Raw genomic sequence first — 14,179 nt, 5'->3', positions numbered from 1 at the left:
GGCCACATTTGGAATATTGTGTTCAGTTTTGGAGGCTTTATCTGGTGAAGGATATGAATAAACTTGAAGCAGTCCAGAAGAAGGCAACAAAAATAGTAAGGGTTTTGAACCAAAAGAAGTACGAGAAAGACTGGAAGACCTAAATATGTATACTCTGAAGGAGAGGAGGGACAGGGGAGATATGATACAGATGTTTAAATACTTGACGTTTAAATACAGACATTTAAATACTAGAACCAAATCTTTTCTAGAGAAGAGAAAATGGTAAAACTAGAGGGCATAATTTGAGGTTGCAGGGAGGAAGACTCAGGAGCAATGTTAGGAAATTCTTTTTCACGGAGAGGGTGGTAGATGCCTGTAATGCCCTCCTGAGGGAAGTGGTGAAGAGAAAAACGGTGATGGAATTCAAAAAGGCATGGGATAAACATAGAGGATCTCTAATTAGAAAACAAAGGAGGAAAATTAAAGAACTAAGGCTGATACTGGACAGACTTGCACGGTCTGTGTCCCATATGTGGTGATTTGGTGTAGGATGGGCTGGGAAGGGCATCAATGCGAACTCCACTAACTTGGAACATGAGGATGTTACTGGCCAGACTTTATGGTAGATATCCTGCAACAGGATGGTTGGATAGGCTGGAGTGAGCTTGGACAGCAACTTCAGCATTTGGAACCTAGAACAATACCAGGTGGGCTTTACAGTCTATGACCCAGAAATATCGAAAGAAAAGACAAGATAATTTAATCAAATTTTTAATGGGTATAACTAGTAGGCAGACTGGATGAACCGTTCAGGTCTTTATCTGCAATCATTTACTATGTTTACATATCAACCAGGAGATTCAGCTTCGGCTTTCCAGCCCTCTAATCCTAGAAAGAAGGACAAAGTCTTGAGGGTGCTGGATGTCTGGAGAGCTATCTTGTAATGCTTGGAAATCATGAATGATTTTTGTCTACAACCATTTCTTCATCTTAACGAATTCAGCGAAAAAGGAGAGGCCAGCTTTTAAGGCTACCATTTCAAGATGGATTAGGTCAGCTATTTTGTCCTCCTACATTATCTGTGGGAAGCAGCTGCCTTTCGCTCTTCGAGCACATTCAACTAGAGGAGTTGCCTCTTTTTGGGCTGAATCTAGAACAGTCCCACTGGATAAGATTTGTCAAGCAGCAGCTTGGTCATCACTTCACACTTTACCAAGTTTTATAGGATAGACGTGGTGGCACGGGAAGGACACCTTGTTTGGACCTCTGCTTTGTGGCCAGGCTTCTCTCTCGCCCAGAATTTCGGGGACTGCTTTGGCACATCCCTTGGTTCATCATACCATCACTGTTGCACTGGAAAAAGAGAATCAGGTTCTTTCCTTGATAATGCCTTTTCCAGTAGAAGGGGATGGTATGCTGAATTCCCCCCCCCCCCCACTCATTGTTGTCGATGCACTTGCTTGGACTATTTGCTGCCTGGAGGTTGCGTCTCTGAATTTCTGCCAGCTGTTCTTATTTGAAGAAATTGTATATTGCATGTATATAGTTCATAGGGGTTTTTCCCTGAGTTCTACAGTTCCTTATGGCTTTAAAAGGTATAATAATGATAGGGGGGGGGGGAAGATAAAATTTTTTGTTCTGTTTTACACATACAGAGAAATAATTTTTATGCAAGTAAAAATGGGATTTGATTAGTGATCCTTTTCCCATCATCTCATAGACACAGCTCAACTTTGGCCACTGCTAAGTGTTACCCTTACCTTTTGTATTTGCCTATACCTCTTTCTTTCCTTTATTTATATTGTAGTTCTCCCTTTTTCCATTTGTCCACTGTTTTAATTGATGATGTCTTTGTTATTATTTGTCCTCCCCCTGATTTTATTGTATAACCACCTTGAAACTATTGATAAGGCAGTATATCAAATTTTAAATAAACTTGGAAGAGTTAACTTAGTTCCCTTCTTTTCCTTGGCCTATCTGTGAGCATTGTGTTATTTTGTATGAGCAGATCAAGTTCCTTTTGGGGCGTCTCCCCGTTCTCCTTCTCCTGTTCTGTTCTGTAGGGTTGTCTCCACCTTTAAAACTAACTGACTGGGGGCAGCAGAGAGCAGGGAGAAGGAGGAGGTACTGAAAACTGTGATCAGTATCTCCTACAATGGACTCACGGGAATGGATGGAAGATCCTTGGTTCAGCATACCATCTCTATCTACTGGAAAAGATATTATCAAGTTAAAAACCTAATCTCTTTATTTAACTGTCTGTTTTAAGGTATGAAGTACCGGGTAGAGATGGTTCACCAGTCCTCCAATGACCCATCAAAAAATATTATTCGAGAGTTTGCTTCTGATTTTGAAGTCGGTGAATGCTGGGGCTATAACAGATTTTTTCGTCTGGACCTGCTTGCTAATGAAGGTTACTTGAACAGACAGAATGATACAGTAATTTTAAGGTGAGCGAGAAATGCCTGTCTTTGTACCCATTTACTCTACTATTAGTAGTATTTCCTAATCTCTAATGTATATGTTTGCCCAAAATTATAAAACTGCATTATGTTTAATTTTTATGAAATAGTCTGTTAAAGAAAAGGAGTCTTCATTGTCCAGGGCTTGTTTGAAGAAAATAAAGGGAATAATATTGTTTATTATTTATTGTAGATTGTTTTATTTATTGTAGTTTTGATAAGGTGATATACCAACTTATCACTCCTGCCCGCTGCACCTCTGGACCACCTCATGTTATCATAATCTACTTTTTTAAAGTTAAATGCTGTTTTATTGGATTTCCTGTGTAAACTTATTCCAGGGATTATATCAAATGTGATCACGTTATGATCACTGTTATCAAGCGGCCCATCACCATTATCTCCTGCACCAATTCATTGCGAGTAAAAATTTTTTAATCATGTGATTAATTGCAATTAAACATTCAAAATGAAATGCGGCTCTAATTCCAAAACTGCGCAGAAAATACCATATTCAAAAGTAAATTTCCCTATCTTTTGTCACTTTTCTGGTTACAAACACATGAGAAAATCTTATCAATATTCACAGCTTTAATTTCAGGGAAGTCAAGGGCCCTTTCATCTCAGAAACACATTATTGAATAAGGAAATTTGATGTCATTAGTACCTGTCAAAGGCTGCAAATAAGGCCGATTTTTAAAAAAGGATTTCAGAGGTGAGCTGGAAAATTATACTACTAGTGAGTCTGATGTGGGTGCCAGGCAAAATGATAGAGACTATTATAAAGAACAAAATGACAGAACATATATATAAGCATTGATTAATGAGAGAAAACCAGCATGGATTTAGCCGAGAGAAAACCAGCATGGATTTAGTCGAGGGAAATCTTGCCTCACCAATCTACTGTATTTCTGTGGATAAAAGTGAGTCAATTGATATTGTGTATTTAGATTTTCAAAAGGCAATTTACAAAGTACCTCATGAAAGACTTCGGAGGAAATTAGAAAGTCATGGGATAGGAGGTGATGTCCTTTTATGGATTGAGAACTGGTTGAAAGCCAAAAACAGAGTAAGTTTAAATGATCCATATTTTCAGTGGAGAAGGGTAAATAGTGGGGTTCTAGCTACCAATACAAGCAAGATATTAGTTCTAAAATAGTACATCCTTCCTTTAATATTGTTAACCCCTCTTTGAAGCTATTGATTCTATTAACCATGAACTGATCTTCAATAACATAAGTCATTGAGAAATGATCGAGACAGCTCTTCCATAATCAAGGAGGAAAAAAGCCTCAGATCCCCATCCACATCCAGAACAAGTCTTGCCTGTGGGCTAGAAAGGGTAACTACCTCATTGGCTTAAAAAAAACCTCCTGATATTTATAGTTGGAGAGTGAACAAGACACAATAACAAGATAAGTTTGGTTACTACTGCCCTGTTTCCTTTAAAACTCTGTGAACTGTGCCATACAGAAGAGTTTATGGTTGATGACTTCCACACAGAGATAGCTGGTCGAGACTATATATAAATGTTACAAAGTAATTAATTTGACACTATAAAGGAATATAAAGTTATAAATAGCAGGAGCTTTTTTTAAACCAATGAGGTAGTTACCCTTTCTAGTCCACAGGCAAGACTTGTTCTGGATGTGGACGGGGATCTGAGTATTTTTTTTTCCTCCTTGATTATGGAAGAGCTGTCCCGATCATTTTTTATTGATAATGTTATTGAAGATCAGTTCATGGTTGATAGAATCAATAGCTTCAAAGAGGGGTAAATAGTGGGGTTTCCCAGGGGTCTGTGCTGGGACCGCTGCTTTTTTATTTATCAGTGATCTAGAGATGGGAATAACTAGTGAGATAATTAAATTTGCTGATGACACAAAGTTGTTAAATCACAAGAGGATTGTGAAAAATTGCAGGAAGACCTTGTGAGACTGAAAGACTGGGTGTCAAAATGGTAGATGTTTAATGTGAGCAAGTGCAAAGGGATGAATGTGGGAAAGAGGGAACCCGAATTATAGCTATGCGATGTTAAATTCTATGTTAGGAGTCACTGCCAAGGAAAAGGATCTAGATGTCATTGTTGAGGATATGTTGAAACCTTTGGCTCAGTGTGCGGTGGTAGCTAAGAAAGCAAATAGAATGTTAGGAATTATCAGGAAAGGGATGGAAAACAAAGATGCAAAGGATATAATGCCCTTGTATTGCTCTATGGTATGGCCACACCTTGAATACTGTGTGTAATTCTGGTCACCGTATCTCAAAAAAGATATAGTAGAATTAGAAAAGGTACAGAGAAGAGCAACAAAAATGATAACAGGGGTGAGATGACTTCCCTATGAGGGAAAGGCTAAAGCAGCTAGGTCTCTTCAGCTTGGAGAAGACGGCTCAGGGGTGATAGAGGTATATATAATACTGAGTGGAGTAGATAGGGTAAATGCGAATCACTTGTTTACTCTTTCCAAATATACTAGGACTAGTGGGCATGCGATGAAGCTACTAAGTAATAGATTTAAAACAAACCAAAGAAAATATTTATTTATACAACGTGTAATTAAACTCTGTACTTAATTGCCATAGAATGTGGTGAAATCAGTTAGCTTAGCAGGGCTTAAAAAAGATTTGGACAAATTCCTAAAAGGTCCATAGGCCATTACTGAGATGGCTTGGGGAAATTCAGTTCTTATTCCTAGTATAAGCAGCATAAAATCTGTTTTATTACTTGGGATTTAGCTAGGTACTTGGGACCTGGGTTGGCCACTGTTGGAAACAGGATTTCAGTATGGCAGTTCTTATGTTCTTAATTAATAAATAGCCTGTTGTACTGTAATTTAACTCGTAGCCTTAAAATTAATGTTTGATTTAGAAAATTGGGAATGCAGCAACACAATTTACTTTCTTATATACATAATGTAAGTATGTGAAACAGGATGATGTGTACTTTTATTTCAGCCTTGTGTAGATGTTCCTGAAGTTTAGTTTGGGCAGAACAAGGATGAATTGCAATGTACACATGTAATTTATAAACTAAACTAAACTAAACCTTAAATTTATATACCGCATCCTCTCCATAATTATAGAGCTCGGCACAGGTTTACGAGAGTTTAATAAAGGAAGGAGTAGCATAGAGGAGTTGGATGTTGAGTCCAGGGGGGAAGAGAACATTACAATTTTGTGAAGAGACTAGTTTTCAGGTGTTTAAGGAATAATTGGAAGGAGCCCAGATTCCGTAGTGGGGCAGTAAGGTTATTCCAGAACTCTGTGATTCTGAAAAAGAGATTTGCCCAGTTTTCCCGCATAGAGGATACCTTTAAGCGAGGGGAAGGATATTTTAAGTTTTTGGGTGGGCCTGGTGGTATCAGGGCTCGAGGAATTCCAAGAAAGAGGGATTAGTGGAGGGAGGATGCCGTGTAGGATCTTAAAAGCTAGCCAGGCGCATTTGAAATGAACCCTGGAAATTATTGGGAGCCAGTGAAGTTTGGACACAAATGGGAAAACATGATCGAATTTGCGTTTTGCGAAGATCAGCTTGGCCACAGTGTTCTGAATTAGCTGAAGTCTTTGAAAACTTTTTTAGTTAGACTTAGATAGATGGAATTACAATAGTCTAGTCTGGAGAGGATGATAGATTGAACAGGGACAGCAAAATGTTGTTGGCGGAAGCAGAATCTCACTTTCCTCAATATGTGGAGGCTAAAGAAGCATGATTTTACCAGGGAGTTGAGGTGGTCATTGAAGGAAAGAGAAGAGTCGATAATGATGCCTAGAACTTTGCTAGAGAACTCGAGCTGCAGTGTGGCTCCAGAGGGTAGTGAGAAGAGGGTAGGTAGCTGTTCTAATTTTGGGCCGTGCCAGAGTAGTTTCGTTTTGGACTCATTCAGTTTCATTTGAACTGAGAGGGACCAGGATTGGAGTTTCCTTATGCAAGCTGTGATGTTCTCAGAGAGGTTGGTAAGGTTCGAGTCTGTCTCGAGAAGGACAAGGATGTCATCAGCATATGTATAGATAGTTTTGAGGGAAGATAGAAGGAAGAGTTTCAGGGAGGACATATAGATGTTGAAGAGAACAGGGGATAGGGGTGATCCCTGCAGGACTCCGTAAGTCGGTTTCTAAGGAGCAAATGTGGTGCCATTTGTATTGACAATGTAGGAGCGGGAATGTAAGAAGTTTGAAAACCAATCTAAGACTGTAGAGTCGATGCCGATCTCAGAAAGTTGATAAATTAGAATATCGTGGTGGACGACATCAAAAGCTGCAGAGAGATCGAATTGTAATAGGACAGCAAATTTATTGCGAGAATGCAATTGTTGTACCTTTGAGATTAATGAGACCAGTAGGGATTCGGTGCTGAAATTGGGTCTGAAGCCATGTTGGTAAGATAAGAGAATGGAGAATCTCTCTAGGTGGGATGAGAGATGGGTAGATATGATAGCCTCTAGCATTTTAGAGGAGAGGGATATTTGTTATCCCAGGACAAGCAGGCAGGTATTCTCACTAGTGGGTGATGTCATCCGACAGAGCCCCGATACGGACATCTTGCAAGCATGTCTTGCTTGAAGAAACTCAGAAGTTTCGAGATGCCCGCACCGCGCATGCGCCAGTGCCTTCCCGCCCGATGGTCCGGGCGTGTCTCCTCAGTTCTTTTTCTTCTGCGGAGCTGAGAAGTCTATCTTCAATTTCGCGCCTATTGAATTTCGTTTTTGCCTTCTGTTTTGCCGCGGGTTGAGTTCTTTTGGCTCTCCTGTGCATTTGTTTCTTTCTTTGATTTCTTTTTTCAAAAAAAAAAAAAAAAAATTTTTCTTCTGGCACCGGGTCGGCCGCGTGGCTGGGGCCCCGCGCCTTCGACCTTGCGGCGGAACTTTTCCGGCCTATGTCCCGGCCGATTACCGGTTTTAAAAAGTGTAGCAAGTGCCAGCGCATGATTTCACTCATGGACCCTCATCGACGCTGCTTACAGTGTCTGGGACCGGATCACTTCCCGAGATTGTGCCGGCCTTGCTCCACTTTGACGGCGAGAGCGTTTAAGCGCCGCTGTCTGCTGTGGGAGCCCATGTTCAAGATGGAAGCTTCGTTAGATCCTTCAGCTTCGACATCGACATTGACTGTTGCTTCGACTCCATCAGCGAAGCCCGCTGCCTCCCCGGCTGCTTCGGGCCTCCTGAAACCGGCATCGTTCACGCCGGTTTCGGCCTCGACTTCGGCGCCGGTGCCTTCCTCCGTCTCCTCGGAGCAGGTATCGACTCCTACAGTTCCATCGGTGGTGCTTAAAGTGCCGAAGGCTGGCAAGCAGAAGCACACGGCACCGAAAGAACGCGGAGACCGTGCGGAAGGGCCCCCTTTTGGTGCGGATCCCTCCATATCGGCTTCGTTGAAGTCACTTCTGGAGGCTCAGTTTGTGAAACTCATGCAAGCCATGGGACCCCGGCTGATTGCCTCGATCCAGGGTGACCTCCCGGTTCCGGTTCCGAGGGGCGGACCGCCCCCTCCTCCTCCGCCGCGCCGCACAACCTCGTTGCTCGGCGAGGAGGAGCGGCGAGCGGTGTCCGGGTCCTCGAGGAGGTCTTCAGTTAGTGCTATACCTCCTTTGGAACCGATCCCTTCGAGGAAGGCCTCCCTTAGTGATATTGCCCCCCTTGGAGCCTATCCGCTCGAGGAAAGCCTCGTTTAGCGATTTGCCTCCATTGGAGCCTGTTACCCCGCCACATGACTCATTGTGGCGTCCACCTTCGAGGCCTCCCAGCCCTGGGCATAGCAGGAAGCAGGACGAGTTCTTCCGAACCCCCTAGTCAAGCTTGGGCGTCGTCGGGGGAGGCATCGACTCTTCTGCCTCTGCGATCATCGGCATCGAGTCCGATCTGCTCCTTGGAGGCGTCTGACCAGGTTTCTCACAGAAGGGCTCGATCCCCTTCCAGGCATCGAGAGGGGCATCGATCCAGACACTCTTCGAGGCATTCCTCTCGACACTCGACCGTCTCGCCTCAGAAGAAATTGCCTCGGATGGGGTATGCTGCCTCGACTGGGTCTCTTCTTCCGGGGCCGGAGTTCGAGGACCCCGAGGTTTTCTACTCGCCCTGTTGCTCACAGGCCTCTATGGAGCCCGAAGCCTCGTCTTCTTCTAGTCCTTCTCGTAGACCGGCGACGGCGGACCAACTGTCTTTTTCCTCATTCCTCAGACAGATGGCGGATGACATGGACATTACCCTCGATGCTGGGTCTCGATACTCCAAGGAGTACCTCGATACCATGCACTTGCCTCGTCCTCCGGCCGAGTCCTTGCGCCTTCCTCTGCACAAGCTCCTCGACCAGACCTTCATGAGGTGCTTCGAGTCTCCTTACTCTATCCCTGCGGTCCCTGGAAAATTGGATGCTCGGTACCGCACGGTACATCATAAGGGCTTCGAGGGTCCTCAGCTCTCTCACCAGTCCCTCCTGGTCGAATCCTCGCTCAAGCGGTCTCATCCTGGCCAGGTCTATGCTTCGGTGCCTCCAGGCATCTATCAGAATTCTATGATGACGTCCCGAGTCCTGAATTACAATTTCCACTTTGCAGCCTACTTGGAATTTTTTCTGCCTGTGCTTCGGAAATTCACACCATACATAGAGTCCCAGGCTCGGTTTGAGTTTGAGGAAGTGGTTGCTTCGCTGTCCCAACTTCGGCTTCAGTTGATGCAATCTGCCTATGATGTGTTCGAGCTCTCTGCCCGAGCGGCGGCCTGCTCGGTAGCGATGCGTCGTTTGGCCTGGTTGCGGACCATTGATATGGACCCCAATCTTCAGGACCGCCTGGCGAACGTCCCGTGTGCTGGGGTGGATCTTTTTGACGAATCCATCGAGACTGTCACGAAGAAGTTGTCTGATCATGAAAAGTCCTTCCAATCCATTCTTAGGCCGAAGCCTAAGCCTCAGCAGTCTCGACCTTCCCGTCCACCGTTGATCTATCAGCGGTGTTACCAGCCGAGGCAAGCTCCACCTGCGAGGCACCCGGCGAAGCGTCAGCCTCCTCAGAAGGGTCAGCCTAAGTCTCAGTCGCCTGCTGTCCCTAAGGCCACTCAGCCTTTTTGACTGTCTCGTCGAGGGCATAACCAACCTCGTTCTGCCTACCCCTGTTTTTCCCATCGGAGGGCACCTCCATCATTTTTATCATCGCTGGGAGGCCATAACAACCGACCTCTGGGTCCTTACTATAATCAGGGAAGGATACTCTCTTCATTTCCATCGGGTCCCTCCAGACCACCCTCCAAGAGAGTATCCTTCCAACTTGCCTCAGACCGCTCTTCTTCTTCAGGAAGCTCAGGCTTTGCTCCGGCTTCATGCCGTAGAGCCGGTCCCGACGGACCAACTGAACCAGGGGTTTTACTCCCGGTACTTCCTTGTTCCGAAGAAGACGGGCGACCTGCGGCCCATTTTGGACCTCAGGGTCCTCAACAAATTCCTAGTCAAAGAGAGGTTTCGCATGCTGACACTCGCGTCTCTCTACCCCCTCCTCGAGCAGAACGACTGGTTATGCTCTCTGGATCTCAAGGAGGCCTACACTCACATTCCCATTCATCCGGCCTCTCGCAAGTTCCTCAGATTTCGGGTGGGACATCTCCATCTACAGTATCGAGTGCTTCCATTCGGCCTGTCTTCGTCCCCCAGAATCTTCACGAAGTGTCTGGTGGTGGTGGCCGCGGCACTCCGGAACCAAGGTCTTCAGGTATTTCCCTACCTCGACGACTGGCTGATCAAGGCTCCCTCGGCCTCAGGGGTCATCTCGGCGACCCTGTCCACGATTCTGTTCCTGCAGAGTTTGGGATTCGAGATCAACTTTCCCAAATCTCATCTACAACCTACCCAGTCTCTCCCCTTCATCGGTGCGGTCTTGGATACCATTCGCCTCAGAGCGTTCCTTCCTCCTCAGCGCATGGATGCTCTTCTTCATCTCTGCCAGTCTGTGTCTTCTCGCCAGTCCATCTCAGCGAGACACATGATGGTCCTCCTGGGCCACATGGCCTCTACAGTTCATGTGACGCCGTTTGACAGACTCAATCTCAGAATCCCTCAGTAGACCCTGGCATCTCAATGGACTCAGGTATCAGATCCGTTGTCTCGACACATCATCGTCACTCCTGCTCTTCGGCAGTCTCTACTTTGGTGGATGACCTCTTCGAATCTATCCAGAGGTTTGCTGTTTCACATTCCTCCCCACCAGAAGGTTTTCACAACCGATTCCTCGACCTATGCCTGGGGAGCTCATCTGGATGGTCTTCGCACTCAGGGATTCTGGACCAGTGCGGACCGACTCCATCAATCTTCTGGAGCTCAGGGCCATCTTCAATGCTCTTCAAGCTTTTCAACATCTGCTTCACGACATGGTGGTCCTCATTCGCACCGACAATCAGGTCGCCATGTATTATGTCAACAAGCAGGGGGGCACGGGCTCGGCCTCCCTCTCCCAGGAAGCTCTCAAAGTCTGGGATTGGGCGATTCGCCACAACGCCTTCCTCAGAGCTGTCTACATTGAGGGGAAGGACAATGTCTTGGCGGACAACCTGAGTCGTCTTCTCCAGCCTCACGAATGGTCACTCCATTCCAGGACCCTTTATCAGATCTTCGCTCAATGGGGGACGCCTCAGATAGACCTCTTTGCGGCTCCCCACAATTTCAAGCTGCCTCAATTTTGCTCCAGGATCTACGATCCTCATTGCCTCGAGGCAGATGCTTTTCTGCTGGATTGGGGGAATCGCTTTCTGTATGCGTTTCCTTCGTTTCCTCTCATTCAAAAGACTCTGGTCAAGCTGAAGTCCGACCATGCCACCATGATTCTGATAGCTCCTCGGTGGCCCAGGCAACCTTGATTCTCCCTTCTCCTTCAACTCAGCAGCAGGGAACCGTGCTTACTTGCAGTGTTTCCTTCACTGCTTACTCAGCATCAGGGGTCTCTGCTTCATCCCAACCTGCAGTCTCTCCACCTGACAGCTTGGTTCCTCTCAGCGTAACTCCTCACCAGTTTTCCCAGGCGGTGAGGGATGTCTTAGAGGCTTCCCGGAAGCCTGCTACTCGTCAATGCTACTCCCAGAAGTGGACTAGATTTTCTTCCTGGTGTGTTTCCAATTCCAAGGAGCCTCAGCGAGCCTCCCTATCCTCTGTATTGGACTATCTTCTACACCTGTCTCAGTCTGGTCTCAAGTCTACATCTATACGAGTCCACCTGAGTGCTATTGCGGCTTTCCATCAGCCTCTACAAGGGAAACCTCTCTCTTCTCATCCTGTGGTTTCCAGATTTATGAAAGGACTTTTTCATGTCAATCCTCCTCTTAAACCGCCTCCAGTGGTTTGGGATCTCAATGTTGTCCTTTCTCAGCTTATGAAACCTCCGTTTGAGCCTCTCAACAAGGCTCCGCTAAAGTTTCTCACTTGGAAAGTGGTTTTTCTAGTGGCCCTCACGTCTGCTCGCAGGATCAGTGAGCTTCAGGCCTTAGTGGCGGACCCGCCTTTCACAGTCTTCCATCATGACAAGGTGGTCCTCCGCACTCATCCAAAATTCCTGCCTAAAGTGGTCTCTGAATTTCATCTCAACCAATCCATCGTGCTTCCAGTGTTTTTTCCTAAGCCTCATTCTCATCCTGGAGAATCAGCTCTTCACACTCTGGACTGTAAACGTGCTTTGGCTTTCTACTTGGATCGCACCAAACCACACAGAACTGCTCCTCAACTTTTCGTCTCCTTTGATCGAAACAAGTTGGGACGACCTGTATCGAAGCGCACCATCTCCAACTGGATGGCAGCTTGTATCTCTTTCTGCTATGCCCAGGCTGGATTACCCCTTCCCTGTAAGGTCACAGCCCATAAGGTCAGAGCAATGGCAGCCTCTGTAGCCTTCCTCAGATTGACACCGATTGAGGAGATTTGTAAGGCTGCCACTTGGTCCTCGGTTCATACATTCACCTCTCATTATTGTCTGGATACTTTCTCCAGAAGGGATGGACAGTTTGGCCAAACAGTGTTACAAAATTTATTCTCCTAAGTTGCCAACTCTCCCACCATCCCATTGAGGTTAGCTTGGAGGTCACCCACTAGTGAGAATACCTGCCTGCTTGTCCTGGGATAAAGCAATGTTACTTACCGTAACAGTTGTTATCCAGGGACAGCAGGCAGCTATTCTCACGTCCCACCCACCTCCCCTGGGTTGGCTTCTCTGCTAGCTACCTGAACTGAGGAGACATCGGGCGGGACCATCGGGCGGGAAGGCACTGGCGCATGCGCGGTGCGGGCATCTCGAAACTTCTGAGTTTCTTCAAGCAAGACATGCTTTCAAGATGTCCGTATCGGGGCTCTGTCGGATGACATCACCCACTAGTGAGAATAGCTGCCTGCTGTCCCTGGATAACAACTGTTACGGTAAGTAACATTGCTCTATGGGACGATAGTTAGATGGTGAGGAAGGGTCAAGATCGGCTTTTCTCAGTAATGAGGACAGGGCAATATGTCCCATTTCTGCGGAGAATAGGCCCGATAGTAAAGCAGAGTTTATAAGTCTGGTGAGGGATGAGATGGCCTGCGCGGGAATATTCTCGTATAGGTAGGTAATACACAAACACACAGTGATATTGGCACTGATTTTATAATACCTAGGCGCCTATTATAGAATAATGCTCAGTGTCACCTAAGCGTGCTTAGGTGGCGCTCAGCATCCTAATATGTAGGTGTCCCCAATTTATGCCAGGGTTTTTTATGTCAAAAATTAGGCGCTGATAGACAAGCAGGTGCCTAACTCAAAAACACATCCATGATCCGCTTCTAACCACACCTAAATTTAGTGTAGGCACTTTGGGTTAGGCACCTACTTTTTATCGAATCACGTTTTATGAGTTAGGCACCTGACTTTTCAATTAAGTCCAATTAAGACTGATTGTGAGGTCTTGGGTGCAAATATCAGCACTAATTAAGCCTATTGCTCAATTAAAGTAGGTGCCTGATATCCGCGCATAACTTTAGGCAGACTTTATAAGGGCATAAATAGTTAATTTGTAATTTAGCTTTCCTTAGCAGTGTATATCCCCGGTAACAGTTACTGGATTAGTTTGACACTTAGCAAGTAGTAATTCACATGTTAATTATTTAACATTGAAATGGGCAGGAAAGGTGCATGGACTGCATCTTTCTGTTGCTATAAATAGCAACAACAACAAAAAAAGCAATTGTGAAAAATTTTTAAATCATAAATTGTAAGCACAAAAGTACAATTTAATCACAACATTACTTATTCTGTATAAACATATTGTTAAAATCATACGATAAGGTGAAAAGCTGAGGATTATGAATAATTATGGCTGAGGAGAGGTTGTCTACATGTTTGACTTTAGATCCTGTGTGTCTGATTGCTTTGAATATTGGTACCTAAGTGTATCTGTGTTAGCTGTGATGCACTTAATATGTAGTAAATACTTTTTCTATGCGTAACTTTGTAGGAAGATGCCGGGCAAGCTCCCAATAGTTATTGCACAGGCTTTGCAGTTACTGCATGCTAATATGTGCAGCTAACATCTGGTATTTGCACATTTTTCTGCATTTAAGTAATAAGACCATTAGGCCTGGATTCTAGAAATGGTGCCCTACTGCCACCTAACTTAATTGGGAGGGGGGGGTTTCAGTTCAAATATTTTATTAGTTTTACAAAATAAAATAATTGTTTTAATTGATGTGGTAATTGACCACGTCATTAAAAACTAATTAAAAGCTTATTTAAAAAA

The 14,179-nt window shown here is 45.1% G+C and overlaps 1 protein-coding gene across 9 annotated transcripts in view; it reads left to right on the top strand.

Annotated features, from left to right (window-relative positions):
• TRIM37 (tripartite motif containing 37) overlaps positions 1-14,179 on the top strand; it is a 290,609-nt gene that overhangs the window by 184,016 nt on the left and 92,414 nt on the right. For all 9 annotated transcript variants that reach the window (XM_033921675.1, XM_033921674.1, XM_033921671.1 and 6 more), the window contains one exon: positions 2,258-2,432. In XM_033921675.1, the coding sequence (XP_033777566.1) occupies positions 2,258-2,432 (175 nt within the window). The remainder of the gene's footprint in view (positions 1-2,257; positions 2,433-14,179) is intronic.

The sequence above is a fragment of the Geotrypetes seraphini genome, chromosome 15 (genome assembly GCF_902459505.1).
Source record: "Geotrypetes seraphini chromosome 15, aGeoSer1.1, whole genome shotgun sequence".
NCBI lineage: Eukaryota > Metazoa > Chordata > Amphibia > Gymnophiona > Dermophiidae > Geotrypetes > Geotrypetes seraphini.
Note: the sequence above shows the minus strand (reverse complement) of the source record. Positions and strands in the feature narration are given on the sequence as shown.